Source organism: Entelurus aequoreus, linkage group LG08 (assembly GCF_033978785.1).
Source record: "Entelurus aequoreus isolate RoL-2023_Sb linkage group LG08, RoL_Eaeq_v1.1, whole genome shotgun sequence".
Lineage (NCBI taxonomy): Eukaryota > Metazoa > Chordata > Actinopteri > Syngnathiformes > Syngnathidae > Entelurus > Entelurus aequoreus.
The window spans coordinates 28283291-28310790 of record NC_084738.1 but is presented as its reverse complement, the minus strand read 5'-3'; the positions used below and the strand labels follow the sequence as shown (position 1 = coordinate 28310790).

The window sequence follows — 27500 nt, the reverse complement described above, 5'->3', positions numbered from 1 at the left end:
TCCCCAGGTGCATGTCTTTGGAGGTGGGAGGAAGCCAGAGTACCCGGAGGGAACCCACGCAGTCACGGGGAGAACATGCAAACTCCACACAGAAAGATCCCGAGCCCGGGGTTGAACTCAGGACCTTCGTATTGTGAGGCAGACGCACTAACCCCCCTCCACCGTGCTGCCCATAAAAATATATATATACACATTTATTTTTCTATTTAATTAAGAACTGTAATATTTACTTGAGTAGTTAAGTCTTAAAGATGTTGAGAAAACTATAATGAAATAATATAATTCCATGATATTTGATTAATTCAGAAAGTTAGATGTAACGTCAAAGATGTGCGGCATATAGTATCTTTATTTCCCCAGTGATCACATATGTTGTCAACATACCATGTCAATCATGCACGGAGGGAGGCGCTACATACAGTGCACAGTAACAAGGTCAACCCGTTATATCAGTAGAGCATTCATTGCCAAATTAATGTCAAATTGTCAGTAAAAAAACAACAAATGGGAGAGGCAAGGTTGCTCAAATGTGGCTTGCACACAACAAATGATCAACCAAATGAAAAAATGTTATCTATACATTGAAATCATGCATGCAACCAGGGAAAAAAGTCAAAGTACTGCAACTCTAACAATTGCACATCTTAACCCTGCACATTTGAAAATAAACTCAACTGCACAGTATTGGTATATTGTGCAGGTTCCTTCTATATTGCCTGCAAATGTCTTTTCCTGCAGAGGATTGTTATATCTAGGTGTACCTCATGTACAGCAGTAATAACATTACAGACCATCAAAATAATTGTAAGAAATGGAGCAAAGCACAAAATAATTATTGAAAGTTTGTACAAAGTAAATTTTTGCATGCCATGTGATATGCATTATTGCAAAGCAGACTGCATTGAGTATACAATTTATTTGGCATTACTTTAAATCCATAGCCTGGTTTAGCAAAATATAGCTAACCACAGCCACCTAGTGGTGGAATTGAACTACACATTTGTAAAATGATTCGATTAATACAGTTCGTATAATATAATCTACGCGAGTCCTAATTCAACTGATTGACTGTTCGTATTGAATTTGATTTATTCAATCATTTTTCACAGTTTAATTTTCCTCTATAGCCTATAAACAAGTCTGTACTAGTCCGTCGACTAACGCCTATGACCAGGGTTATGCAACATGTTCGCAGTTGGCATTTCTGTTCAGTTGATGACTGTATAACATGAAATAAATGCTACATGATCCATCACTTACCATCTAGGTCGAAGCTCGGTAGAGTAAATGGAGTCTCAAAAAAAGCCCTGAATATCTCTGGGATCTCTGCAGTCATCTTTGTATCCTTAATTTTTGCAACTTCAAAAAAAGGCAAAATAGGACAAGAGTGAATAAAACCGTCTAAAAAGTGAAGAGCAGTTGTCAAATTAAGAGGTACTCAACAGGGACAGCTCTCGTTACGAGTGACCAAAGATAAAAGTTGGTCAATACGCTTTACTTAAGAACCGCCTCAGGTCAACCTCACGCTGAGCACAACGAGCGCTGATTGGTTCAAACACACGTCCATCAAAGTACAACTGGCAAATCAGGAAGCGACATTGGCGTTACTTAAGGAAAAAAAAAAATAGAAAAGACTGCCCCAGATATCAAACAGTTGCGTAAAGCAATTAAAATAAAAACATACATGTAACAAGGGTGAATAGGTTCGTGTGACAACCGACTTGTTCAAATAAGATATGAAAATACGTTTATTAAAGTGCATTTATAAATATTTGTATGAAATGTATAAAATGTAAGACTTGCTCGCGTTAACTGTCAGCCAATTTTGGGCATAAAATTCAACTCATAGAAAGAAATCCATAAATCTAATTTGTTAACTTTTAGCATGTGGAATGTGTAAATACAGTATATTCAAATATGAATAAAAATATCCTGAAAACGGTTTTTTATTTTAGGAGTTGAAGTCAGACCAAGTGAACAAGTGGTTTACAATTCTGAACTTTTTTACAATCTTTCACCTTTTATGAGACTCAGTGGTACCTCAACTTAACTGTGTTTTGAGATAAAATTTCTCGCTCGCTAATTGTTATGGCCTAAATTGCAAATGAAAACTTGAGTTACAAGCATCCCCACCATTAGTTGGAGTAGCAAATGTCACAGTGAACCCACTAAGATCTGCCCAAAACATCTGGTCTTACCTGCAAGCATTAGCTTATAGCTAGAGATCGACATAGCTTTGTTTACCAGACATGGTAAAGAAGAAAGTGAGTGTGAAGGACAGTGCTGAGAATAAGTGGATGATGTCATTAAATTAAAGAAAGAAATCATTCTGTTCATAACTTTTATGGACGGAATTTCTAGGCGCAGTCAAGGAGTTGAAGGGATCTTGATTTGGTGGCTGCAGGATTAGGTCTCTGCTTTTTGCAGATGATGTGTTCCTGATGGCTTCATCTGGCCAGGATATTCCGCTCTCACTGGATCGGTTCGCAGCAGAGTGTGAAGCGACTGGGATGAGAATCAGCACCTCCAAGTCCGAGTCCATGGTTCTCACCCGGAAAAGGGTGGAGTGCCATCTCCGGGTTGGGGAGGAGATCTTGCCCCATGTGGAGGATTTCAAGTACCTCAGAGTCTTGTTCACGAGTGAGGGAAGAGTGGATCGTGAGATCGACAGGCGGATCGGTGCGGCGTCTTCAGTAATGCGGACGCTGTATCAATCCGTTGCGGTGAAGAAGGAGCTGAGCCGTTAGGCGAAGCTCTCAATTTACCGGTCAATCTACGTTCCCATCCTCACCTATGGTCATGAGCTTTGGGTTATGACCGAAAGGACAAGATCACGGGTACAAGCGGCCGAAATGAGTTTCCTCAGTCTGGTGGCGGGGCTCTCCCCTAGAGATAGGGTGAGAAGCTCCGTCATCTGGGAGGAGCTCAAAGTAAAGCCACTGCTCCTCCACATCGAGAGGAGCCAGATGAGGGGGTTTGGGCATCTGGTCAGGATGCCACCCGAACGCCTCCCAAGGGAGGTGTTTAGGGCACGTTCGACTGGTAGGAGGCCACGGGGAAGACCAAGGACACGTCGGGAAGACTATATCTCCCGGCTGGCCTGGGAACGCCTCGGGATCCCCTGGGAGGAGCTGGACGAAGTGGCTGGGGAGAGGGAAGTCTGGGCTTCTCTGCTTAGGCTGCTGCACCCGCGTCCCGACCTCGGATAAGTGGAAGAAAATGGATGGATGGATCATCCATAACATGACAGCGCGTGTAGTCGACCTGATCAAGCAGTTGGAGCATATCACTACTAGTCTGCACCGTACTGAAGCAGAATGAGTCTCGCGCCAGTCAAGGATGTTAAAATAATATCTAAACAGTGGATACTTAGCAATCAAAATATGGAAGAGTTGCTGATGGTGTGTTTGATGGGGAAACAGCTGAAAGGAGATACAGAAGAAGTCCAATTTCCGAAGGTAAATGCTGTACATTATAATTACATTTTACTGTATCGTTATTATACAATACTTATCTAAAAGTCATTTTTTTGTTTCATAAAAGGCGTGTCAAAATGGTGCGGTTGCTTGGGGACCGGTAGAGCACCAATTAAACAGACTTCAGCTCATTTTAATGGGCGACTATTTGATATACAAGTGTTTTGAGTTGAGAGCTCCGTCACAGAACCAATGAAGCTATTAAGTTGAGGTACTACTGTACTGAATTTGGCGGTTTCACTAGCTTTTAACTATAATTATAAAAGTCAAAAAATGAAGACATCTTTAAATATTTAATTTTTTGTAGTCAATCCATAGCAGGATCTTCATAACATACCCGAGAAATGAAAACAAACTCTTTCTGTTCTTCTAAAACGGTCTGTTTATTTAATGCTTTCAAGACAATTGGTCCACTTAAGTATTTATTAACTTCCAACCAGGGAGGGCAGAAAACAAATCAATAAAACATAAAAACAGGAAAACAGATATCATAAAATACAGCAACGAAAAAACCACAAGAGGCCTTGTTTGTCCACTTTCTTAATACAACCCTGGTTTTCTTTCTTCTTGAAATGAATTCATATAACCAATAATGTCCAAACCGATAAACGTGTGATTCATTATAGGGACTGTGTCGGCGTGTTTGGGCTGGGACTCAAACAAACAAAAACGGAAGGTTCACATGACTATCAGTGGAGCTGACGTTTTTCTGTGGCTTGGAGGCAGAAAAAATATGTTACATATTTGTATAAGACTAGTCATACTTCTATGGAGGGGTGAAAGATGGTATTAACTGTGGATGCCTCCAAATAAAAACACTGTAAAAAATTTAAAAAAAAATAAAAATCAGTGCAAGTGAGGAGTTTTAAATCTGCCCAACCCAGTCAACCAAACCACTGAAAACACCCCTCGCTCTACCATCACTTATCTAAAATTACCTTAGCGGGGGTGTTTACGTATTATAATAGGTTATCAGATATCATATACTGTATATAGTAAGCAGGATTATACAATAAATGGAATCTTTTTTTAATAGGTGTACTATATCGAATAAGGCGCTATGCAGGAGTATATAAGCCTGTATGTATGCTTAAAAATGGCGCAGCACAGGCAGTAAGCAGAGAAGTTTGTCCGTGATGCATAAGATTCTTAAAATCGTTAACAGCAACCCTAAAACCGGTTCTAGTATGGGGAAGTCCACAATTGTCTGCTCACTGCCTCCCAGACAGGTTGTGCCTGCTGCATACACACACGCATATTTACCCGTCATATTCATACATGGATACGTATATAGGTATACATTGCAATAAACATACATATATCAATAGCATATAGAAGAGAAATAGTCAATAGCAATCATTATCGTATTTATAATACTATTGGGGAGAGTACTGTACGAATACAATCCTCAAAGTAGCTAAATAGTGGGCTGTTCCAGACCATGGCTCGTTAGCACAGCAACACAACTTAATCCAATTAATCTATTTTTCTTCCCTGCTTTTAATCCTCATACTAAACAAAAACCTGGTCTGGAAGAACCCACGCAGAAGGAAAAATTACAACATAAAAAGAATATAAAGAAAAAACACTATAGTAATCTAGTTCAGCGATACATGTCATATAGCAATACTTCAATAACAAGAACTATGTAATCAATACAGGTTTGTCAGGTTATATATTTATTAAGCTTAATTGCTAAGTTATCATTTATTATTAGTAGTATAGCATTATATGTAAATATGTTGTGTGTATGTGTGTGTATCAACATTGTATAGGCATACGTCCCTTGTGTCTGTATGCATATTAAAGGCATGAATGAGATGGCAGGTAGATATCCTGCGTGTGTTTGTTGCTCATTGGCACAAAAAAAATTGTGTGGTACCCCGAAAGTTGTTCTTTGTTCGGCCATCGGGACCACAGATGATATTTGGGTGGATGTGAGGAAATATTTACCCCAATAGGACTGAAGGCGTGTGAACTTGCCTTAATGTTCAAAATCACAATCAACAAGAAAATATAATTTCAATATTCAATTCAATTATTCTAGGAATGCTTCTCAGCTCAGGCTAGTTAGCCTATGTCGCTTTTCTTAAAGTATAACAACAGAATATTCTGCCTGGGGGCTTGACACGTTGCTTCAGTCCGATTAAAGTATTCCATTTTTTATGTCATGATTCTTTGTATGCTTCAGCCATTAGCACTATGTACGTTACTTAAGTGCATATGCCGGGAGGAATTTAAAACAAAGTGGAAAAGGGGCGTAAGAGGACCATTATTTTGCTCACGATTTTGGAAATGTAAGAAGACTTACATACCTCTTACAACAACAGCATAATTTTAGATCAATTACAGTTCCCTCCCCCCATTTTAAAGGCTCGTGCAGGCATTACATTCAAACTGCTCTACCAATATGGCAGACGATATGAGGAAGCACACATTCCTGTTAAAATATTTTGACACTCTTGCTGTTATTGGTTGTACAGTAGATCCCACACCTATTTATGGTTTGGTATTCATTGCCCCCGCGTATTTGTGGATTTCTTTAAAATAAAAAAAGAGTGAATAGTGGCCTAAATAGAATGTGGTTTGATGGCACTATCTTCTATCTATATGAATCCAACAGAGGGCACTGTCTCACAAGTCAAATACATTCAATATTTTCCAGCAGGAAGATGCTTTACATCATATGCAGGTATTAATTTGTTAATGTGTTTAACTTAATGTTAACATGCATTTAATAACTGAGAGACTATGGTATCACAAATAGGCATTTTTTTAAAAGGGCTTCTATTGTGTAAGTCCATTATTCGATTATTTGTGGTCCCGGAATGTAACCACTGCCGATAGCAAAGGATTTACTGTAATGCAGCTGTACGAGTGTGGAGTGTCCACCAGGGCCTTCTTTTAAATAGCCATTAACAACACTAGGAGCTTTTATTTTGGCACTTCTCGGTCAAAATGTCAACTTTTAGCATAAGAGCTCCATTTTACATGATACTTTTTTCCAATTGAACAATGAGAACCACGGCCAGCGTGCTCATTCAAGAATTGCTTTTTGCTGCGAGGTTTTAAAAACAAAAAAATAACCTCATAAAAAGGAGGTGCCTGGTGGACACAATTTTTAGCATGTTATCATGATCATACTTATCATACCTACAGTACAAAGGGACTCATGGGGAACATAAAGGAAGATGCTGCTGAAACAAACAAAGCTTCCTCCAAGTACTGATTGACGGTTATTGAGTGGCGTAAATATGTAATACAAGTGTGTGTTTGTGTGTTGTATTTGTTACATCAGCTCCCATACGGCCGGCTGGCTGGCTGTTAGGAGGTTAAACTGGCAAGATGACAGACTGTTCAGTTGTAGCTGGTGGGGCCGGCTGCTCTGGTGTCTGTTGACAACGATCAGCCGACTGGAGTCTCAGAGGTCGTCCCCATCGGACAACCGCCGGCCTCCCTGGAACACACCCACACGTATGTATATCCATTTCTGCTTAAGTCAATAGAATAACAACTTTGTGGCCATTTCCAACAACAAAGAAGGCGATAGGTGAGCAGATAAAACAAAAACTACTAACCCGGTCCATAACTTCAGGAAACTTTTTTATTTTTTTAAATATATCCAAATCCTATTCAACTTCATACCGTATGTGTGTATGCAGAATCAAATGCAGAATCTAAATGCATTACATTTTAAATAGTTTAACCCCAATCTGATCCAGATTGTACTTTTTGCAGCAATCTGACATGGAAAAATGTACTGATGGTATGAGATATTTAATCCAAACATGATTAAATATCTCAAATCAAACTAAAAACTAAATCTTATTTATACACAGTGTAGGGCTGGACAATCAAAAATTTGATTTTGATTATGGCTTCCTACGATCATGAAAGTATAATAATCGAAAATAACGATTAATGGGCCGGGCAACGTGCATGCAAATTCCAAAGCTTGTAATGGTGAAACGGTTGAGGAGCAAATGAGTGAAAAAGCATATCTACTATAAGTTTGGGATCTTACAATGGTTGCTACTTATTATTTGACACATCGCTAGCATGCCTAATCAATAATCATTAAACTCAACAAAAAAAAAAAATACGGCAAATGATTTCCGCGTTGACGTAACAGCAGAAAGAGTCACAAAATTGGCCAATAAAACTGAATCCTCTGTTAAATGCAGAATATCACGGAAATTGACATATATGTGAGTGAAATGCTGTCATTGTGAGAAGAAGTAACATTTGTTTGGGAAAATAATTTGTACGGGACAACTCATTCATCCCCTAAACCCACAACTGCCCTATCCTTAATGTCGCGACGGTCACTTGAAACAGTGACTACCGGTAAACTACAAAGCTAAAACTTGCAAGAACAATCCATACAGCCACAACACATCTTATCTGCTTGTGTTTTTGTGAATTACATCATCCATGTAAAATCAACTTACAAACACGACAGCAGTCGTCTCTCTCTCTCTTTTGTATTTTATTTTATTTTATTTTTTATTTTTTAAAACAGCCTCAAAGTCACCTCTCCACGTCAAGCTGAGGACAACAGCTCAGTTCCCCCTTCACAATAATAGCGCGGTGCACCACATCCGGTCTGACTGCGCTAACAACTTAAACGTTTCAAAAAAGTTAAATAAATAATAAACACATTTATTATGCTTTGACTTTAAATACTGGTCAACATTGTCCAAATATTTATTGCACCAATAAATGTGAGAGATTGTGCAATAAATAAATAAACATTTTATTTGACACAAAAAGCACACAATCTATGGTGGTTAAATAAGTGTAGAAGGTAAAAAACTGATTTAAAAGCAAACTGGAAAACTGAATTTTATTGTTTTTTATACTGCTATTGTTATTTAAATGTATTGTTATTGCTATTGCTATTATTTTACTTGTTGTGGTTTGTTTGTTACTAACTTATATCCGTTTTTTTCACTATATTTAAAGTTGAGTTTTGGTGGTACAATAAATTCTCCTGTTTTCAAATTAATTAATAATCGTGTAAATCGTGATTACAATATCAATCAAAATAATTGTGATGATTATTTCTGCCACAATCTTCCTGCCCTAATACAGTGGTACCTCAACTTCAGAGGGCTCCAACTTAAGAGTGTTTTATAAGAGCTGTCTCTCAATTAATTGTTATGCTTTAAATTGCAATCCCGTCAATAGTTGGTGTCTCAGTGAACCCCGTAAAATTTGCCTGAAACATCTGGTCTTACTCACTTGCATTAGCTTTTAGCTGGACATCGACATAACTTTAGTTTTTCAGCAATGAGAAGGAAAAATGTGGGTGTGAAGGACAGTGATGAGAAACGTAAGTGGATGAATTAATAGAATTAAAAAAAAATCTTTAAAAACATAAAACGAGCTTGTCGCCAACTTGGTGAGCGTATCACTGCTAGCCTGCACCATACTGAAGCAGAATTATTTTAATGTCAGCCAAGAATGTTAAAATAATACCAAATGGGAAATATTTATCCATGAAAATTTGAAAAAGCGGAGATACTGTACTAAAAAAAATAAATATATAACCATGAAAAGCCTATGTCATTTCAAACAGTTTGGTAATTGTCTTGTTCCGTGCTGTTAATTTGCTTATTTTATGTGATACAATTATTTTAAAATTAAGTATATATTACTCTACTTAAGATGGGCATATTTAGCTAAAATTGCACTTAAATTAGTCCTTCTTTGATTTCATCTTTTGCGGTGTAATATTTTCAAGCTATAAAATTATCAAATTAGATTATGTTTTATTATATTTTGTTCTAATACATGCAGATGATTTGTGATTAATATTTGAGCTTGTTTATTAGTTTTTCCAGTAACATGTTCTGCAAGGAACCAATTTTGTACTCTCATCACCAAAGCATAAAGCAAACGTATTGCTTTTTACACTCACAATAATCAAACCCTTGACAGAAGAAGGAGATAGCGGTTCAAGGTGCTAGTAATCACTCACCATGCTCTCGCTGTAATCTGCTGTTATGGTGACCTGCTTGTCATCGGGGGGCGGGGTCACTGTCGAACTGTCTGTGCGTCTATTCTGATTGGTGAGCTGCAGCCACAGCTCATACATTTGTTGCATGTCTCTCACTACAGGGAAGGGAAAGAAACAAAGAGGTGTGAGATCTTAGGGACACCAAATGTGGCTTTGCAAGGCAACAATCAGCGGCGGCGGGGGAAAAACTTGAATTTGTCGAGGATTTAATTGTAGGCTGAAGTGCTGTCATCATGATTACAAATTAATAAAATGCTTGCATGAAAATGAATTGGTGTGCAATATAATGAAAAGTGCAGCTTACAACTGTTGTTCTTCATGTACGTCCAGACGTCCCTCTCCTCCAGGCTGTGGGCAAACGAGCAGTTGCCAATATAGTGGCACTTTTTCTGCTTCATCACATGCACACACATCTAGATGAAAGGAAAACAATGATGCCGATAGTTTTTACATACATTTGTACATGAGTTTTGATTTATTTATTTACATTTTAAGCAGAGCTGTTAAAAATAACAAGTTAACTCATGTGATGAATCACAATATATAATTACACTAATAAGGTATACACACCAATTAATCACGCAATTTATTATGACTGTACATGCTCGTTTACCTTCACCTATATGGTCAGTGATCAGGTCAATGCACTCCGAATGGTGTGATAGCTGGAAAATTTGAGTCCAGAATACATCCTGATTGGACTTCAGATACAATTAAGGTTTAAGGAAATAAATGATGTGCATTCATGTAAAACATTCTGAAAGAAATGTTCCTGAATAACATTCGTACAATATAATTGCATTTGTGTCCAAATATTGGGGTCTTTATTTAAAGTAAATTAAATGTATGCAGGTGAATAATAACCTGTGATTGATCCAAATTCAAAAGTGTGATTCATTTGAAAATAATAATGACAGCACAAATTGTAAAGAAAATCAAGTGAGGCAAGTTAAACTGTTTTTAAGGAAAGATATAAAAGGTAAACAAAAAAATTACAAAAACTTCCCAAGATTCCAAAGGGTTTTAATTGGTTGCTTGGGTAAATCATAAAAGGCTCTACTGGTTCAAATAGAAATAGACATAACAAGCCAACAACACCTGCCCCTGTCAGCTGGTCTCAGCAAGGAAGGAGAAAAGGTTCTAAAGAAAGACCAAAGGGTGAGTGGCACACTCACGTCATATTGCTGTGGATAGGTGCGTGAGAATGGGAGAGGACGAACAACAACCCATTTCTTCTTTTCAAAGGATTTCACCAGCAAGACCCGACGCTCCTTCGTCCAGCTGGTGCACAGACAAATTATAAGTCATGTGGTTTATTACTGTATGTTGAAATACCATTGTGTGTTCCAAGCACAGCCTCACCTGTGTCTTGCTTTGGCAGTGCAGTATTTAAGATTCTTGTCAGGCTCGTTCACCTGACCCTCCCTCCAGCATTGGCCGCACACAAACTTCATTTTGAGGTTGAGCGGACGACCCCTGGGCGGGCCGCCTCCCAACGCACCCAGGCTTCCCATGGAGTGGATGCCACCGCCCATGCAGTCTCCTACATTGCCGCCTCCCATTCCTCCGATCGATAGGCTGCTGCTTGGGTGTGGAATATGGATGGGCTGAAAAAGAGGGTAATTAAATAAGTGCATGAACTGTGCCATTATACAGCTCCACATATATTCAGTTTCCCACCCTCTGTTGCTTCTGTGCATTCTGTTCCAGCCTTTGCCAGTGTCTTTTGGACTCCTGAACCATCTCTTCATGGGTTATACCTGCAAGAAATAGCATCATCCCTTAATAGAAGTTAAAATTGTTGTTTTGTAAATATAGGAGCAGGCATAAATATACTAATAATGAATTAATAAATAATATTAATAATAATAAAACTGTATTAATAAAAATACCAACTAATGATAATTGAACAGTTCATTCACCTGTGTGAATAAATAAGATCCAGTTCCGAGCGCTGTATTAAACATTTTGCCGTTACAAAGAATATTCCGTTTTTAAATAACAATATGTTGGGTAGAACTGCACCACATCATAGGGGTGGGCAGTTGAATACAAATATCAAATGTATTGATACCCTGGGTCGTATCAGCATCGGAAAAAAGTTGAATGGATGCTTGCTTTTCAAGTGGGCAACCAAGTTTGTGTTTTTTGTTGGCACCATTCTCGCGCAAATTCGGAAAACTCGCTCCTCAGTGTTGATGGTCTCATTTTGTTACAAAGGTTTAAAACTGAAATATTCCCACACTGGTGCAGTTTTACTTGGTTTTGCGACCCTTGAAGCCTGCAAACACACATGCACATGGCAGTTATCGACGCTTGAAAAATTACCGACTTTATTTTAATTTATCGTTCGGTTAATTGACATATCAAGTATTGGCTCAGGCCTAACCGCCGCCGCATGGAACGGAGGTCTACCACCATTAACGACTGAGACGACTTCAGCATGCAAAAGGAAGAAGACAAAGACCGCGCCTAGAAAATTATGGTACTTGGTATTAGATTGATACCAAATTTTGCATATCGCACAAACCAACTGCATAAAACTGATTGTCATGTAGCCATATAAGTTTGTCCACTTACCTGTGTCCTGCTGCAGCACCCAGCATTTGAGCTCTATGACAGAGTGTGCAAAGGAGCAGCTGTCCTCACGCTGGCAACCGTAGCGAACCTCGTGGCGGCACACATCAAACTGGCAGAGCGGGTGGAGGGGACGCACCTTGCTGTAGCGCACATTGGCCGACCTCACCACATGCACTAGGCACCTGCAGTGAGATTTGTGTTACTTCGTATGACTTTATAATGTGAATTATGATTGGTCGAAAAGCGGCACACTCACTTGTTATCGTCAAACGGGTGTCGAGCTGTGAGATTTGAACAGACTGACAAGTTTTCTTTGCTGCGCTTGCTGATGATTCGGGGCTTACTATCAAAACACTCCTGCAGAAAGAGGAATGTCATACAAGAAACTCTTATCTGCTAAGCGTGAGGAGAAAGGACTAATTAATCTCACCTCACAGAGGAACATAAACATGCCCATGTGGAGCTGCAGCAGTCTGGTAACGCTAAGTGCACGTCTCTCAGTGCTACCCAGGGGGTCAAAAAGCAGCTCTCGGCTCAGCGCGCCCTTCCTCTCTTGTGTCCAAACATCGATTTCCTCCTGGCAGTATGCAAAGGTGCAGTTCTCGCCGTACTGGCACTCCTGGCGCTCCTGCACCTCTGTGAGACATTAAGAGAAGGGGATATGGAAAGGTGGACATAACTCTGCTTTACTTATTTGTGAACATACCTTTACAGAGAACAAAGGCCCCTAAGAAGTTGTTCCGTGCAGGCCTGGGCCGAATCCTCTTCCAGGTGGGGTCGTCTGTGTTTTTCAGGCGACACAGCAGGACATCCCTCTTGCATCGATGTGCTGCCTCTGGTTGATATTTGTAGTCCATCACACGTGGACCTGGATGTGTAAAATGTACAAAACCCAAAACCAGTGAAGTTGGCACGTTGTGTCAATCGTAAATAAAAACAGAATACAATGATTTGCAATTCCTTTTCAACCTGTATTCAATTGAATACACTGCAAAGACAAGATACTTAGCGTTGGAACTGGTAAGCTTTGTTTTTATTTGCAAATATTAGCTCATTTGGAATTTGATGCCTGCAACATGTTTAAAGAAAGCTGGCACAAGTGGCAAAAAAGACTTAGAAAGTTGAGGAATGCTCATCAAACACTTATTTGGAACATCCCACAGGTGAATAGGCAAATTGAGAACAGGTGGGTGCCATGATTGGGTATAAAAGCAGTATAAAAGCAGCTTCCTTTATGAAGCGTCAAATACGACAACGGCGACTCCGGACTGTTGAACAACTTAAGCTGTAAATCAACTTTTTTGCAATGCCATTAAATTCTAAGTTAATGATTATTCGCAAAAAAAAATTACGTTTCTCAGTTCGAAAATTAAATATGTTGTCTTTGCAGTGTATTCAATTGAATATTAGTTGAAAAGGATTTGCAAATCATTGTATTCTGTTTTTATTTACGATTTACAGAACGTCCCAACTTCACTGGTTTTGGGTTTTGTACAATGAGACAATTTCTTGCTTCATTATACTAAAATAGCTAGCAATCGCATAACCTAACCTATTCGGCTATAACAGGCATGGCAGGCCTGACGGAACTCATGTGTGCCAGCCAGAGGATTCCTTGACAACATGGAGAGGTTTGTTCCTGGACCATTCTGAAGACAAAATGAATGCAAAAGATATACCTTGTTAGTCAGAAATGGTTACTTTGACAAAAACAATGCAAATACTACTAGATCATGTGACTCACTGCTTGTGCAGAGCTGTGGTTGCGCAGCCCAGGGATGAAGCTGTGACACACTCGTCCCCCTTCAAGACCACAAACACAAAATAATTGGAATGCTTCTTTCTTAACAGTTCACATGGCTTAGCAAACATGCAGTGAAAATGTAATGCAACACTGTAAATGAATACCGGTTTTGTATTAATTTAACCCAAACTTCACTCACCAGGGAGAGTGTACTCCGATAAAGAGTCGATCCCACCAGCGATGACCCCGGTCTTCCCGTCTCCGTCCATGGCTCCAGTTGAGAAGCCCCCTCCCAGAGCGTCCTGCGCCTGGGTGGAACCCTGGTCTCGCTGGGGCAGCGGCGAGTAAGCTTCCAGGGGTGGCATGTCACTGATGGAGGTGCCGAAGAAGGTAGGGGCAAGCTGGGATGACGGGGCTGGAAGGTTGGGGGAGTAAGGAGGGCGCAGGCCCACGGCAGTGTTTGGAAGGTTAGTGGGGATAGCGCCTTGGACTGGACTCTACACCGGGATATAAGCAAACAACAGAAGCATTCATCACCTTATTTCCCATGTGGTATCCCTACGGAGGCCTGTGATTGGCTGATTCACTAATTACTGTGTGCCATCTCTTGTAATACAATATATGTACAAGTGTAAAATAGATATTTCTACGGCTGTCAAAGTTAACACGTTAACGAGGTAATGTACCTTTCCTTTAAGGGCACAAATTTTTGACGGCAAATTAACATGTGTGCGTCCTTTGTGATCGTCTGTCCAGCCCGTGGCGTGGGAAGATGCAGCTGTTGCGTTAACTGAAACACTTCATAGTAGCCGGATGTTTTACAGTAAATAAAACAGACCGCATCAGTTCAAGAATGTTTAAAACAATAAATGACTTTATTCCCTTTTATTGGTTATATATCTTTCTAATAATGGGATGTATGCCATTTACATGAAAATACCTCAAGTTACTGTAAGGGCTTTTCTTAGCATTTTCTTAGGGGATCATAAAAAGATTAACATACCGTATTTTTTGGACTATAAGTCGCAGTTTTTTTTCATAGTTTGGCCGGGGTGCGACTTATACTCAGGAGCGACTTGTGTGTGAAATTATTAACACATTACCGTAAAATATCAAATAATATTATTTAGCTCATTCACGTAAGAGACTAGACGTATAAGATTTCATCGGATTTAGCGATTAGGAGTGACAGATTGTTTGGTAAACGTGTAGCATGTTCTATATGTTACAGTTATTTGAATGACTCTTACCATAATATGTTACGTTAACATATCAGGCACGTTCTCAGTTGGTTATTTATGCGTCATATAACGTACACTTATTCAGCCTGTTGTTCACTATTCTTTATTTATTTAAATTGCCTTTCAAATGTCTATTTTTGGTGTTGGGTTTTATCAAATAAATTTCCCCCAAAAATGCGACTTATACTCCAGTGCGACTTATATATATGTTTTTTTCCTTCTTTATTATGCATTTTCGGCCGGTGCGAATTATACTCCGGAGCGATTTATACTCCGGAGCGACTTATACTTCGAAAAATACGGTAGTCATTAATTGATTATAGGGCCTAATTAATTACCTGTAATCTCTATTTTTCCTAATCACTCGACAGCAATGTATATTATTAATTAAAATACTGCACTGAAATAAAGCAATGTTTTAATATTTTAGACTAATGCTCACTAAGCTAAGTAAATGTGCACAATTTATGACAATTTCCCTCACCATTTCATTGCACTGATGTTTGTTGTAAATTATCAGTTATTAGTACTACTATAACAGAAAATACAATTTTAAAAAGATTTCATTTGTCTTGAAAATATTTTTGTATAAACAGGTCTTGGAAAAGAGAGGTTGTCTTATATGTGCGATTACCACCCACCTCGCTGACTTTTTTGGGGGTGCATTCTAGGAGACTGTCAAGCTCATCCTTGATAACGCTGTTGCATTCGTCGATGTGTTCTGAAACGGGGACAGAGTACGGCATGGGCGGCAGAGACTGGCTGCTAGGGCTCTCTGAGAGGTCAGTGCACGGGGTCACGACTGAGGTTGTGGGATCGTCGCTGACCGGGATGGGCGTGGCCAAAGGTGCAGGAATGCATTGTGCACTTGACATGTCTGCTAAAGATGTGGAAATAAGCACGAGAGGGTCAAAAGCATGTGTGGTTACAGGAACAAAGAAGGCATGTTTGCAGACTTTGCTTTTTGTTGCTATACCTGGTTCCATGTCACCTAAAGACTCCAGCCCATTGGAGGACAACTACAAAAAAGATAATCGAATTAGCATTTCTGTCTGATCTTCAGCATCAATTAACTGAAACATGATCAAATACCTCTCCGGTAGGTGGGGATGTCTCGCCAAGACTCTCTCCTTCTGTGGCAGTGGACTCAGTCTGGTGGCTGACGTAGGCTTTACGGCCCTTCAGTCCAAGTTTATTAGCAAGTTCCTGGGCCAGATCGCTCACCTGGCTCTCCTAGGCAAAAAAACGCCAACACAAAATGTGTGAGTTGGGTCATTAGTCAAAAAGAGGCTATAAATACAGAGGTTTCTGCAAGGCAAAACTAAGATACAATAAAGTGAAACCAGTTTGTCACTCTGGCAGAAGTCAACATTACCGAAATCAAAAAACAATCTAAAACACATCTACTTATGAGTTTCACCAAATAAATAATGAAAATGGGCGATAAACTTTCAGATCATTTTTCTCTATTTGTGCATGTTTTCATTAGTATTGTATTTTGTTTCCATATATTTCATACTCTTATGTAATATAGGTGCTGCAGTTATTTAGTTGCATGTCTTGACTATTCTGACCATAAAGCTGTCAAACAAGTGCAAATATTTCTTACGGTGGCTAACAATCTAAAAAAATAATAACCATAAAAATGTATGTCCACTTAAGTCGGCACTTTTTAGCAATTAGAAGAACGGGATGGACTGGCACTTGATGAGTTGGTCGACATAGTCAAGTTGTTAACATAGATGAGATCAACTTAAGTAGATTATTCTGAAATCATCTGTATTTAACCTTTTCTGTGTTAATAACTTACATTTGGTGCAGTGAGAAGACATTTGGTACCGCACTCGTAGGCCTCACGGAGTCGTCCTAAGTCTCGCAGGCAGAGTGCTTTGCGATACAAAGCCCTGCGACTGCCTTCAGACACAATAAGTGCACTTTCACAGTCCTGAAGCCCACGTTCAAACTCCCTCTGGAGGGGAAAAAAAAGTTATTAGAGTTGTGCTTTAAAGGGGAACTGCCCTTTTTGGGGAATTTTGCCTATTGTTCACAATTAATATGAAAGACATGACGACGGATGTATTTTTTTTAATGCATTCTAAATGTTAAATAAACAGAAATAAAAGTTTGCTTACAGCGGAGCCAAATGGGAGCTCCACTATTTCGCCAATAAAATCCTATAAATAACCATTCAAAAAGCGGCAACAATACTGCATTTACATTTCATGACGTTAATATTAACGATGTATTTGTGATATTGTTATTAGAAGTGCTAACGCAGGTAAACTGTAGCGGCATCGTGATCACAAGCACGTGTCCCTATGTTTACATCATCAAGTGGTCTGCTGCTTCTTCCTTGCTCCCTATAAGTTTATTCTTGATTATAAATCATGCCTCTCACCTGCACAGAAGAAGTCTGGGTAGGTATTCCGACAAGTTGGTACACTATGACAGCCATTTAGGAGCCAAAACTGGCAAGGACGACACGAAAAGACACCTGGTCCCCCCCGCCTCACCCCTTTTCTTCATGAGGATTATGAGACATTCTTCACCTAAATGAGAATATATGACCATCCCAGCAGGCGGCATCCTAATGACAGCAGACTTTGTACAGTAAGTGATGTTTTATTACCGGTATGTCTGTTGGCTCTCACTAAGTCTGCAGTGAGTAGTAATCAGTAATGAAGAAAGAAAAAAAAAGCAACCTTGTGATGCGTTTTTGAAATGAATGCGCCGCGCATGCTTGAAATGATCAAAATACGTAAGTAAATATTAAATATTATTCTAAATGTAAACGTTATGACAAAATATATATAGTTACATCATGTACATAAAACCTCAATGGAGTTGTTTGGATGTTTTTTTAAGGGCTTTGTAGGCGGAATTGCGTGGCTCCCATAGGCTCCATTGTAAGCAAACTTTTGATCGCTTTTACTTAATATTTAAAACGCAAACAAACACATCTGTCGCCATGTCTTTCATAATGATTGTGAACAATAGGCAAAACTCCCCCCCAAAAAAGCAGTTCCCCTTTAAAGGGGTCATACTATGATTTTTTTCTACATTTAAAACACTTCCTTGTGGTCTACATAACACGTAATGGTGGTTCTTTGGTCAAAATGTTGCATAGATTATGTTTTACAGATGATCTTCAAGCCGCTTTCTGACTGTCTCTTCAGAATGCGCCGTTTTGTGGGCGGTCTTATTTAAGTGGTTCCACGTTGACACAGGCTTCTCCCCGCCATCTTTGTTGTAGTTTTTAGCGAACAAAAACCAAAAGCAGAAATGTTGATACCAATCATTTGTGATAATATGCTATAAACCTTTAACACAAAGCTGACAATTGTTTTTATTTAAATATAAACAATGTCTGGTTTTACTTTTTAAAATATCAAAATGGTCCCTGCATGCTTTAAATTTTCAGTACATGGCCCTTGGTAGAAAAGGTTTGGGCAGCGCTGCTCTAGTCTAAAGTATCACATAAATGTTCAATATTAATTTGCACCATTAAGTACTATTAAAGGTGTTTGCAACTTGCTCAAAAATACATTTTTCAAACCAAAAAATACAAAAGTAAAAAACACACCACCGGCTAGCTTATGTTACCATTAGAAGTTTACCAGAACATATATATTTCTAAATGTCTATATTTTTTATAATTACTATTGAATAAAATATGCTTTTCGGCCCAAGGAATGAGTCTTGCGTCTTGTCCACATGTACACACCCAAAGTGTGTGCACACACAAAAACAGTCCAAGAGAAGCAATTTGCCGCCATGTTGTTATGATAGGCTATACATTCAATGATAGCTAATTTTAGTAGCTAAACTAAGCCAAATCGCTGTCATTAACTGACAACACACAAAGCTATTGCATGTGCATGTGTATTACATAGGACGTAGTTTATGTCATTAGGTGCTAAAACGATATAATGCTTACAATACTTTGGAAAGTAAGCACCATACAGGTTGCAAACAACTACAGGTACTTTATTTCTCCAAGTTATAAGTCTAACCGATTTTTCTCTGCATTTTGACCTTTTGTGCACTTGTAAACATAAGTGTACAGCAGGGGTTTCCAAACTTTTTCACAGAGGTCCGCATACTGAAAAATCAAATGATGTGGGAGCCATTTTGATATTTTTCACTTTCGAAACTACAGTGTAGTGTACGGTATACTGGTACTAATAAAGTACCGCAATATAATGGATTGAAATCGGTACTATACTGCCTTTTAAAAGTACCGGTACCATTCTTTCATCTGAATGCCGCTGTGCGGCGGTGACTACAGAGCCGAGGCGCATGACGTTGAGTGTGTCAAAACGCACACACAAAGTGCATACAAGCAATAACATCTTGGAGAGGAGGAATGGCAAAAAACGACAATTCTACTGGTTAATAAAGAGTGTGCGTGAAGCGCAATATGGAAGTATTTGGGCTTCAAAACTAACGATAAAGGTGACGCTTTAAACAAGGAAGCAAAGCACTTCAAGTGTTGCTTTAAAATACGCCTCGCCAAATGTGGCGATTAGTATTGTCACCTTTGCTTCAAACGTATGTAAACATTTACATACTAAGCATTCAGGTCGGCCCAAGGAGTTAAATAGTGACAGGTAATAATGTAGTTGTTACACCTGTCCTGCTGTTCTGCTCCGGTGCAGACCGTAGTAAGAGAGCACAGGACAGACGTTACCTTCAGGGTTTATGTTTTTGTTGGGTTAACACACTTCACTTTACACGGCAATGGGGCTACTAAGCTCCGTTTTCAGGTCAGAATGACGAGGCCGCCGATTTGTGACAATCTGGTTGCTTTATTAGTAGTTTTGCGGGACACAACCAGACCCGTTCATCCTTCTACTGCGCAGTGCAGTACTACCTCTCTCTCTCCTTTTACTCGCCCACTCAGTCACTGATGTCACTCAGACAACACGTTGCGATTCTCTTAAACACACATACACGACTCTAATAAGTTAACCAGCTCCCCTGTTTTGCACATGTAGATACGTAGACACGCACACAGCTGCTTTGGTTGATGCCAATTATTAGCAGAGTTTAGTCCCATGTAACGTCAACTAATGCAAGTGAAAATACTGAATTTTGTAACAAATTGCTACAATTTGTGTTTTGTCTTTAACAAATGTGTGTTTTACCTGCTACATAGCATATCTGGGTACATCTATCCATAGTTGTTTTTTTTGTACTTACTAATAATTGTATTATTTCTTAAAGCACAGACCAGGATTCGCAACCATAAATCATGAAGCATTTAATATAATGTTAATAAAGCTTTTTATTATATTCTAACCTAGTCCTTGATTATGACAGACTATATGTAATTTGGAAAATTGTAAATTGTTCTTTGAGTGCAACAAGAAAAGCCCAATGTGTTTAATGCCCTTTAATTTATATTTTAAACTTCTAAAAAATGTATTTGAGTGCAATAGGAAACATATGGTTCTTGTATTGTAAGATTTTCTGTTAAAATAAAGCCAATATTGACATTTTTTGTAGTTCTCTTTATTTTGAAAAGTATCAAAAAGTATCTACACCGGTACCAAATTATTGGTATCAGGACAACCCTACTACAGTTGTACCTCAGCTTAAAGGGGGCCTATTATGCAAAACAAACTTTTCTTACCTATTGGTGCCTGTATTTGTGTATTTAGGACCCGCACAAGTCCCGAAAAAATTCAAATCAAACCATGAAAGCATGTTTTCTTTAAAAACAATACTGCCTTCCTTCATACTTCCTCAAAACGAGGAATTTGCCCCATTTGTGACGTTTTTCCAATTGGTGACGTCAGCGGATATATTAATTTATTGTGCGAGTCTGCCATTGTAGCTCGACGTAGTCGATAAGTTCCTTCTTTTTCCTCTATCGTGTTGTTGTGGGGCAGACTGGCTCCTACATTCACATGCATCCTCCGCTGTTGCCATTTCTGATACAATGTTGCGTATAGTTCTAACTTAATAGACTCCTATGGAAGCGCTAAAAACTACAACATGTAGAAGTAGAAGACGCAGTCAGAGGGAAAGAAAATAAGACGGCCAAAAAAAAGTGCATCCTGATAAGACATTCAAAAAGCTGCTTGAAGATGGTCTGTAAAACAATCTATGCAAAATCTTGACCAAACAAAATGTTACATGTTATGAAGACCACAAATAAGTGTTTTAAATGTAGAAAAAAAAATCATAATATGACCCCTTCAGGAGTGCCCCAACCGAGAAGGGTTTTGCTAGAAGAGCTGTCTCTCAGCTAATTGTATATTTTGTTTTAATGAGAGATGCTGATTTGAAACAAGTGTTGTGAGTTAAGAGATTTGTCACAGAACCAATTACCAAGCTGGTAAGTTGAGATACTACCACAGTAGTTCAATATATGGATTTTTTTTTAAAGAAAAAAACAGCCTGCATTATCAGCTTTGTGTTTACGTCAACGTTGCATCTCTTTTCTCTAATATTACACTTGTTAGCTCTTGTATTCCACTTCTTATGTTTTTTCTTCAGTAATAGTATTTTTTAAATATGCTGCGGACTATTAAACCCCTGGGTTAGAGCTCTGGGAAAACGTTCCACCTCCCTCACCAATTTGTAGAAGGCAGCAGCCCTGTTGACATAGAGACTCTCCAGCAGCTCATGAGGGATGATGAGTGCCTCAGCCTGGGCGTAGCGGGCAACACTGATCCCTTCACTGTACTGCTGTGTTGACTGACGAGAGTCCCCGTCCCGAAAGCAAGCATTGCCCTCATCCAGCAGGTTACACACCAACTGGGTCAGAAACGCCTGAAAGAAAAAGAGGAAAAAAAGTGAGAATGAGCACATCATAAAACAAAACTAACAAACTAGTTCAGCTATTGCTTGTATGACTTCTTCCCGAGAGTGAAAACTAGTGGTGGTCAACCACTGCTGTTGTACAGCAAGCAACGCACAAATTATCGGAGTACAAAAGAGGCTTAAAACTTCCTCAAAAAGCAGAAAAAAGCACAAAAAAAAAATCTAAATACACAATTAAATAGATCCCTATACTTAATTAAAAAATATTTCTCAAGTGAGATTAAGGATTATACTTTGGTCGCGCTCCCAGACATATCGAACCATTGTGCCACAGATGTCATTCTACACGACAAAACAGATGAAAACTTGGAAAGGCATGGAGGTCTACAATGTATTTGTGTGTGCCTGGGTCAAGGACATTGGTATCAAGACTCTCCCGGATCAATATGCATCGCCTTTGCTCGTGTAAGGTTGTATTTCATGATTTAACTTCGCATCTACAGTCATGTCTGTTGTTGTTGCACGCACTGTTTATGAGTAGCGTGTTTTTCCCCATTTTTATCAAAATATAACTAGAGATCTCAATATTAGCTATGTGCACATGAACACATTTAATCAGATTAAAAGCCTTATGGGAATACAAATGCTTCATGTAAACATGCTATTCAGAATATTTTGACCCGATCACACACGTTCGAATCAAAATTTCATTTCGTCAAAACGGGTGGTTTATGTCAATATTCATTCGGACTGTAGCACATGAAAACATGTCTTCCGAAATTCGGGTTGGAATCATCCTTACAGCGCATGTCTTTGATGTCAGCTATAATTTGGTGGTGGAGGGGGGACTAAATTTAATAGTCTCGGAGTGAAGGGATCGTCTTGCTGCTGTCTCCACCCATTCAACAAGTACAGAACTAGCATTGTATAAAACAAAAACAAAAGTATGGTCTGGAGTGTCATGTGTCGCTGTAACAATAAAAAATGGGATCCAGTTGTTATCTTAACGAGCGGTTTTATTCATGACATTACAGCTACTCCAAGTGCTAACTGCTTGCCTCAGTCACACACACAAAACGTCGAAACATGAAGACGTGCGGCAACTAATACATATCCCAACATAAATGGCACAGAACAGCTACGTTTCGAAAAAAGAGTGCATAATGTGCAGTGTTTCCTATACATTAATTTACTTTTGGTGGGATGCCACAAGATAGATAGATGGCACATAATTTGTCATTGCACTTAAAAAATACAACAAAATTACATTTTCAGCTCAGACCCATTCACGAGCAGACATACACTGCAACGGGTGACAGAACAGGACCACAAATGGGTCGCCGGTAGTAGGGATGGGGAAAAATAGTAAACATGGGAGGAAGAGGAGGGGAGGAGGAGAAAAAAAACAAGTCCTAAAACAAACTAAACTTCATTTCTAAACTGAACAACTAGAGGGGTGTTAAGGTACAGACCAGGAAAAAAAACTCCATAGTAGGGCTGGGCGATATGGCCTTTTATTAATATCTCGATATTTTTATGCCATGTCACGATACACGATATATATATCGATATTTTGCCTTAGCCTTGAATTAACACTTGATGCATATAATAACACCAGTATGATGATTATATGTGTCTACATTAAAACATTCTTCTTCATACTGCATTAATATGTGCTCATTTTAAATTTTTATGCAGAGAGGGAAATAACAACTACCGGTAAGTCAATTTACCAAAACTGTATTTATTAAACAGTTATTAAGCAGTGGCACAAACACTCATGTAAATTCCAAAACAGAAAGTGCAAGATTGTCAGAGACATTTTAAAACAAGCTATTAGTGCACTTTTGTGCATGATGTCACTAAGATGACATATCAAAACTAAATTAAAGTGCACTTTTTTGTACAGAACGCCACTACAATAGTTTAAAACATATAAAGTGCACTTTTGTGCATGATGTCACACAAGATATTTCAATAACTGTCAAAAAAAAATGAGCTGCATAATAGGAAATCAAACAGTGTATGTCCTTCGCTATGTGGTAGGTTACTGTGGACGTTATCTCCTTCTGTTTTAGACTTTTTTTTTTATACGGTGTACATGTGGAAATGGTTGCTTGGGCATTTTGTTGGCTGTGGCACCGGCCGGAGACGATGACATGCGGAGTTTCAAGCACTCCTCATTCTCTAGCGGGTGACTTTTCAACTGGTGCTACACATTAGCAGTAATGCTACTTTTTGTAGCAACGCTTTTGCCGCATACTTGCAAAACATCTTCCCACTTGAAGCCAAACCACCGCCAGACGATGGACCCCGTGCTGTTTTTCTTGGGAATTAATTCTTCCTTCATTTGTTACCAGATTTGCACCTTCTTTCTCTCGTATTACCACTCGCACCGCTCCGTTAGCACCACTGCTAACGGTACCCGTGTCGCTACCTCTGCTCGGCGAGGGCGTGACACGTTGCAAGCGCGACAGTATGTGACGTATGTAAGAAGGTGCACTTGTTTTAACTCTCTGTGAGAAGCAGAGACAAGAAAGAGTGAGAAACACCTGTACTGTAATTGTCCGCAGCTAAAAGCAACTGCTTGAGGACGTATACTCAAATATCACAATATAGTCATTTTCTATATCGCACAGAGACAAACCCGCGATATATCGAGTATATCGATATATCGCCCAGCCCTATTTGCAAGCCTTTGTTAGTTTTGGTTATGTTCACGTCATTCAGCGAATGTGAGGGGCGTTAAGATAAGCAGATTCCATTGTAGCAATATGATGTGTGTGACTAGTGCATAGTAACAGAAATATTCAAACCTCATAATTCCCTGGCTCTGGGAAAGGCAGTGAGGACCTGTGAACACACAATATAGTTACTGAAATCAACAATGGCCTCAAAGACTTTAACTTTAGGTAGAATTGGGCTTACTGGATAAAACTCATGGCTTTCTGGATTTCCTCTCTCCGCTTCAATCGATCAGAGTCCATTGCCTGAGGACAGAAACAGATTAATGATGGGAAACTTGATTCCTTTTACTGACTCAAGTTCTTATGAGTCACTCACTGAAATAATACAGATACTTGATTCACTCGCCACAAAGAGCAAGCACAGAAACTTGAACATGTGCAACAAGTCAGGTACTCTAATCACTCGAGTTTAAGTCTGCAACAATTAATCAATTACTTTGATTAGAAAAAAAGCTTTGATTTATATTCTGTTGTTTCGATTAATCGTTTAATGAGTGCAACTAATAAAAATTCATAATATCTGGACAGTATGGTGTGCCCAGAATTGTCAATATGCATGCATAGTTTCTGTACTAATAGAGCGCACATGAGAACCGGTGCGTGGGTGCCGTGGTCTGAGTGACAGCAAACAGCGGAGTTTAAAAATATATATATTAATGCACATATGTTAATAGTACAATTTCAATGTTGATAATGTGCATTTAGATAGAAAAAATAATGAATAAAAGTTATTTCAACTATTTTACCTACACTACCTGTATGCATTGACGATATAAAGTGTGTTTTATACGATTTACTCGATTAATCAACCAAACAAATCGACAAATGACTTAATTACTAAGTAAACAATAGCTGCAAAATACATACATACATATATATATATATATATATATATATATATATATATATATATATATATATATATATATATATATATATATATATATATATACACACACACTACCATTCAGAAGTTTGGGGTCACCCAAACAATTTTGTGGAATAGCCTTCATTTCTAAGAACAAGAATAGACTGTCGAGTTTCAGATGAAAGTTCTCTTTTTCTGGCCATTTTGAGCGTTTAATTGACCCCACAAATGTGATGCTCCAGAAACTCAATCTGCTCAAAGGAAGGTCAGTTTTGTAGCTTCTGTAACGAGCTAAACTGTTTTCAGATGTGTGAACATGATTGCACAAGGGTTTTCTAATCATCAATTAGTCTTCTGAGCCAATGAGCAAACACATTGTACCATTAGAACACTGGAGTGATAGTTGCTGGAAATGGGCCTCTATACACCTATGTAGATATTTGATAAAACCCAACACCAAGAATAGACATTTGAAAGGCAATTTAAAATAAATAAAGAATAGTGAACAACAGGCTGAATAAGTGTACGTTGTATGACGCATAAATAACCAACTGAGAACGTGTCTGGTCTGTTAACGTAACATATTATGGTAAGAGTCATTCAAATAACTATCACATATAGAACATGCTATACGTTTACCAAACAATCTGTCACTCCTAATCGCTAAATCCGATGAAATCTTATACGTCTAGTCTCTTACGTGAATGAGCTAAATAATATTATTTGATATTTTACGGTAATGTGTTAATAATTTCACACATAAGTCGCTCCTGAGTAGAAGTCGCACCCCCGGCCAAACTATGAAAAAAACTGCGACTTATAGTCCGAAAAATACGGTACATTGCACAGTACAGTACATATTCCGTACAATTGACCACTAAATGGTAACACCCGAATAAGTTTTTCAACTTGTTTAAGTCGGGGTCCACGTTAATCAACATTAAACTGCCTCAAGTTGTTGCTCAGATTAAATAAAATGACAAAACTTTTCTTGTACATATAAAAAGTACACCATTAAACAGTTTCACGTCAACTCAGCCTCAGATTAACTTTTCTTCCCCCCCCCAGCCTTTAACTCTGGTGACTCTCACTCAATCTTCATATTTTTTGCCAGAAAAATCAGTTTATCCACATTGTCTGCAGAAAGGGCAGACCTGCGTGCAGTTACAATGTCTCCAGCTGTGGAAAATACCCTTTCACTGGGCACGGAGGTAGCAGGTATGGCGAGGTAGTGCCTGGCTAACTTGGCAGTAAGAGGACATATGGGCTCATTGTTCTTCCACCATAGAAGTGGGTCAAAATCTAGTTTTTAATGCAATGTGATCTTAAATCTGCTGCTATAAAAACATTTGTTATTGCTTTAGCCCTGCCCGACTCGCCGAGGAGAGGCTGCGGTGGGCAGCTGTTTGTTCGTCTTTCTCTTCGTTGAAGCGATGTTCACTTGGGGGTGGTGCCGCTTTAAATGGGTTAGCATGTTTGACCCGTTGGCAGAAGCATACCTTACCGCTGCTGAACAATGTCGGCAAACCGCTTTCGCTTTGTCCACCTCTCGTCCTCCATTGTTGTATCGCACCGCGAAGCCGAAATGTTCCCAAACGGGAGATCTTAACGAGGCAGGAGGGTCTTCCAGCTCTGGCTTTTGCATGTTGTAGTAGCCCGGTCGTTGCTAGCATGCCGTGTGTTGTGCCTCGGTGTGCATTGTTTACACAACGTGCGTGCGCTACTTAATATGTCCGTGTGGAAACTCGTTCGGTGCACCTCCGTTCCGAACCGAACCCCCCGTACCGAAACGGTTCAATACAAATACACGTACCGTTACACCCTTAAACACAGAGATGTCCGATAATGGCTTTTTTTACCGATATCCTATATTGTCCAACTCTTAATTACCGATACCGATATATACAGTCGTGGAATTAACACATTATTATGCCTAATTTTGTTGTGATGCCCCGCTGGATGCATTAAACAATGTAACAAGGTATTCTAAAATAAATCAACTCAAGTTATGGAAAAAACTCGTCTGCATTATTTATAATTAGACAGACAAC

General features: G+C 39.0%; 2 protein-coding genes across 3 annotated transcripts in view; both read right to left on the bottom strand.

Moving 5' to 3' along the window:
• tefa (TEF transcription factor, PAR bZIP family member a) overlaps positions 1-1489 on the bottom strand; it is a 17106-nt gene extending 15617 nt beyond the window's left edge. The window contains exon 1 of the mRNA XM_062056177.1: positions 1261-1489. Coding sequence (XP_061912161.1) covers positions 1261-1336 — 76 coding nt within the window. The 5' untranslated portion in view covers positions 1337-1489. The remainder of the gene's footprint in view (positions 1-1260) is intronic.
• Positions 1490-5134: 3645 nt separating this feature from the next.
• Positions 5135-27500, bottom strand: part of zc3h7bb (zinc finger CCCH-type containing 7Bb) — a 27172-nt gene continuing 4806 nt past the window's right edge. The window contains exons 2-21 of one of the 2 annotated variants that reach the window (XM_062056175.1): positions 24763-24824; positions 24651-24687; positions 21646-21843; positions 16874-17032; positions 16156-16296; positions 16040-16082; positions 15705-15940; positions 14022-14319; positions 13823-13881; positions 13631-13727; positions 12785-12946; positions 12509-12714; positions 12335-12435; positions 12079-12260; positions 11179-11258; positions 10861-11105; positions 10674-10779; positions 9803-9911; positions 9460-9593; positions 5135-6933 (exon numbers count right to left, since the gene is read on the bottom strand). In XM_062056175.1, coding sequence (XP_061912159.1) covers positions 6898-6933; positions 9460-9593; positions 9803-9911; positions 10674-10779; positions 10861-11105; positions 11179-11258; positions 12079-12260; positions 12335-12435; positions 12509-12714; positions 12785-12946; positions 13631-13727; positions 13823-13881; positions 14022-14319; positions 15705-15940; positions 16040-16082; positions 16156-16296; positions 16874-17032; positions 21646-21843; positions 24651-24687; positions 24763-24821 — 2688 coding nt within the window. In that variant the 5' untranslated portion in view covers positions 24822-24824 and the 3' untranslated portion in view covers positions 5135-6897. Of the gene's footprint in view, positions 6934-9459; positions 9594-9802; positions 9912-10673; positions 10780-10860; positions 11106-11178; positions 11259-12078; positions 12261-12334; positions 12436-12508; positions 12715-12784; positions 12947-13630; positions 13728-13822; positions 13882-14021; positions 14320-15704; positions 15944-16039; positions 16083-16155; positions 16297-16873; positions 17033-21645; positions 21844-24650; positions 24688-24762; positions 24825-27500 lie in introns of both variants that reach the window. The other variant, XM_062056173.1, reaches the window with a different exon arrangement.